This window comes from Pinus tabuliformis, chromosome J (genome assembly GCF_031772625.1).
Source record: "Pinus tabuliformis cultivar Carrire ecotype Pingquan chromosome J, CPIR1, whole genome shotgun sequence".
Classification (NCBI taxonomy): Eukaryota; Viridiplantae; Streptophyta; class Pinopsida; order Pinales; family Pinaceae; genus Pinus; species Pinus tabuliformis.
The window spans coordinates 1,608,162,196-1,608,164,036 of NC_142295.1; the positions used below are offsets into that span (position 1 = coordinate 1,608,162,196).

The 1,841-nt window shown below is 44.3% G+C and overlaps 1 protein-coding gene across 1 annotated transcript; it reads right to left on the reverse strand.

The window, feature by feature from the left end:
• Positions 1-258: 258 nt before the first annotated feature.
• Positions 259-1,536, reverse strand: LOC149233637 (uncharacterized). Its single transcript, XM_089376789.1, has one exon. It carries the CDS (start codon positions 1,470-1,472, stop codon positions 777-779), a length of 696 nt encoding a protein of 231 aa, XP_089232915.1. The 5' UTR covers positions 1,473-1,536; the 3' UTR covers positions 259-776.
• Between the last annotated feature and the right edge of the window lie 305 nt (positions 1,537-1,841).

The following is a 1,841-nucleotide window of genomic DNA, read 5'->3' on the forward strand; positions in this document are numbered from 1 at the left end:
TAGTTTTTAATAAAATTTCAAAACACCTGCCAGAAATATTATGAAGAATTCTGGCAGAAGTGAAAGTCTACAGTACATAGAAGTGAAGGTCTACATTACATGAACCGTAAACGGTGTTCAATAAAAAAAACTTCTTCCGAACATCCACATGTTATGCCCGAAGAAAACATTAACCTAGCACGGAAAGAGAGTACAAATTACAAAATAAATTCATGGGTATTTTGGACACCAAAACAATAGAGTTGATGCACATGAGTATAAAATAAAATCTGAAAAGAGGCTTCTACACTATATACTCATCATCTTACACCGTTGAGGCGGCTGCAGTCAGCGAACACCCGCGCAATCCACGGCTTCACGGAGTTTTGAAAGTGGTATTACATCTCCAGAGGTTCCAACTTTTAACAATCCTAACAAAATTAATATATGTCATTTTCATCCGCTGTGAATTTAATGCAAATATCTGCAACTTGGGAGAAGGAATCCTTTTTCTCCAACTTGATCAATTGGATTTGCTATTCAGCGAGGTGGTGATGGTTCCATCCCGATGTGAAGAAGTGGTGTTATAATAAAGAACTTGAATGCCGCACTTCGATATGTCATTTTCATCCGCAGTGAATTTAATGTAAATACCTGCAACCCGTGAGAAGGAAACTTTTTCTGATACATCTCTCGCATTAAAAGATTTAGAAAGTAATCGACAAATAATGTGTTAATATTACAGAACTGAAGACGATTGTGAATCCATGGATCCCTAGCAATACTTTGCTTCTTCCCTAGCAATACTTTGCTTCTTCACCCTTAATGCCCATCTTTTTGGATGAATGATGAGGGGCAGTGTTGTTATCTGCGTTACATGGGTGAGACTTACAGTTGCCTCTCCACCCGTCCAGATGGCGGTGCACATCAGAAGTGAAAACGGTGGAAGAGAAGGAGGCTGCCTCTTGCTCATCCGAACAGGGCTTCCACACAATTCTGGCCATGCGACCTGAATTTGGATGCCGAGGAGCTATTCTCTCATAGCGATCGATGGACAAGAGGGAGAGGGAAAGATAGACCTCGTCCGTGCTCCACTTTTGCTTCGAAGAAGACGAAGTGCCCTTCCATATTGAACCAGATTTCGAATTCTTGTGATTGCTTTTGTTTCTGGAGAGAAGAGGGTGTAGGAATTTGACGTAGAGACGCTTGAATCCGCCGAGGCCCACGACCACGGATTTCAACTGCCCACTCTGAAGCGAGGCGGTGGATGGCCAATGGCGCATGCAGATGCCTTCCCACAGACCCTCGTCATCGGTGACCTGCTTCCATTTGCTGGTGACGCAAGAAGCCATTCCCAAAGACGGTGCATCCAGAAACTTGAATATCTCGTTCAGTATGTCAATATTGGTGGCGACCTCATCCTGGCATAGCGCCACTTTCTTGTATTTGGCCGCTGCGATTCGATCCCGAGACTCTTCGTTCTCCCAGGCCATGACTCAACCTGGACGACCCCTTCGGCTCTTCCAAAAGAACAAAAGAAAAAGAAATAGTGGAGAGGCAAATGCAAAGGAAAGGAGAATGAGAAGACGATGGATGCCCGCGAGAAGAAGAAGAAGAAGCAAAGGGAAACATTGGTGCAGGTGGGGAGGCACCCGGAAACGACAAAAGAGGCGTCTATTCAACAGCGCACTACCCGCTCTTTCCACATGGGGACAACTAACAAAAAGGAGGACCCACCTCGCTATCCGACAAAATAGCAGTAGTGGAGAACCCAATCACAAAAACATTAATAAAACATGTTTTCGTAGTCACTCGGCCGGCGGCCACTTTTCCTTACAATTTCGGAAGCGTGTTTGAAGAAT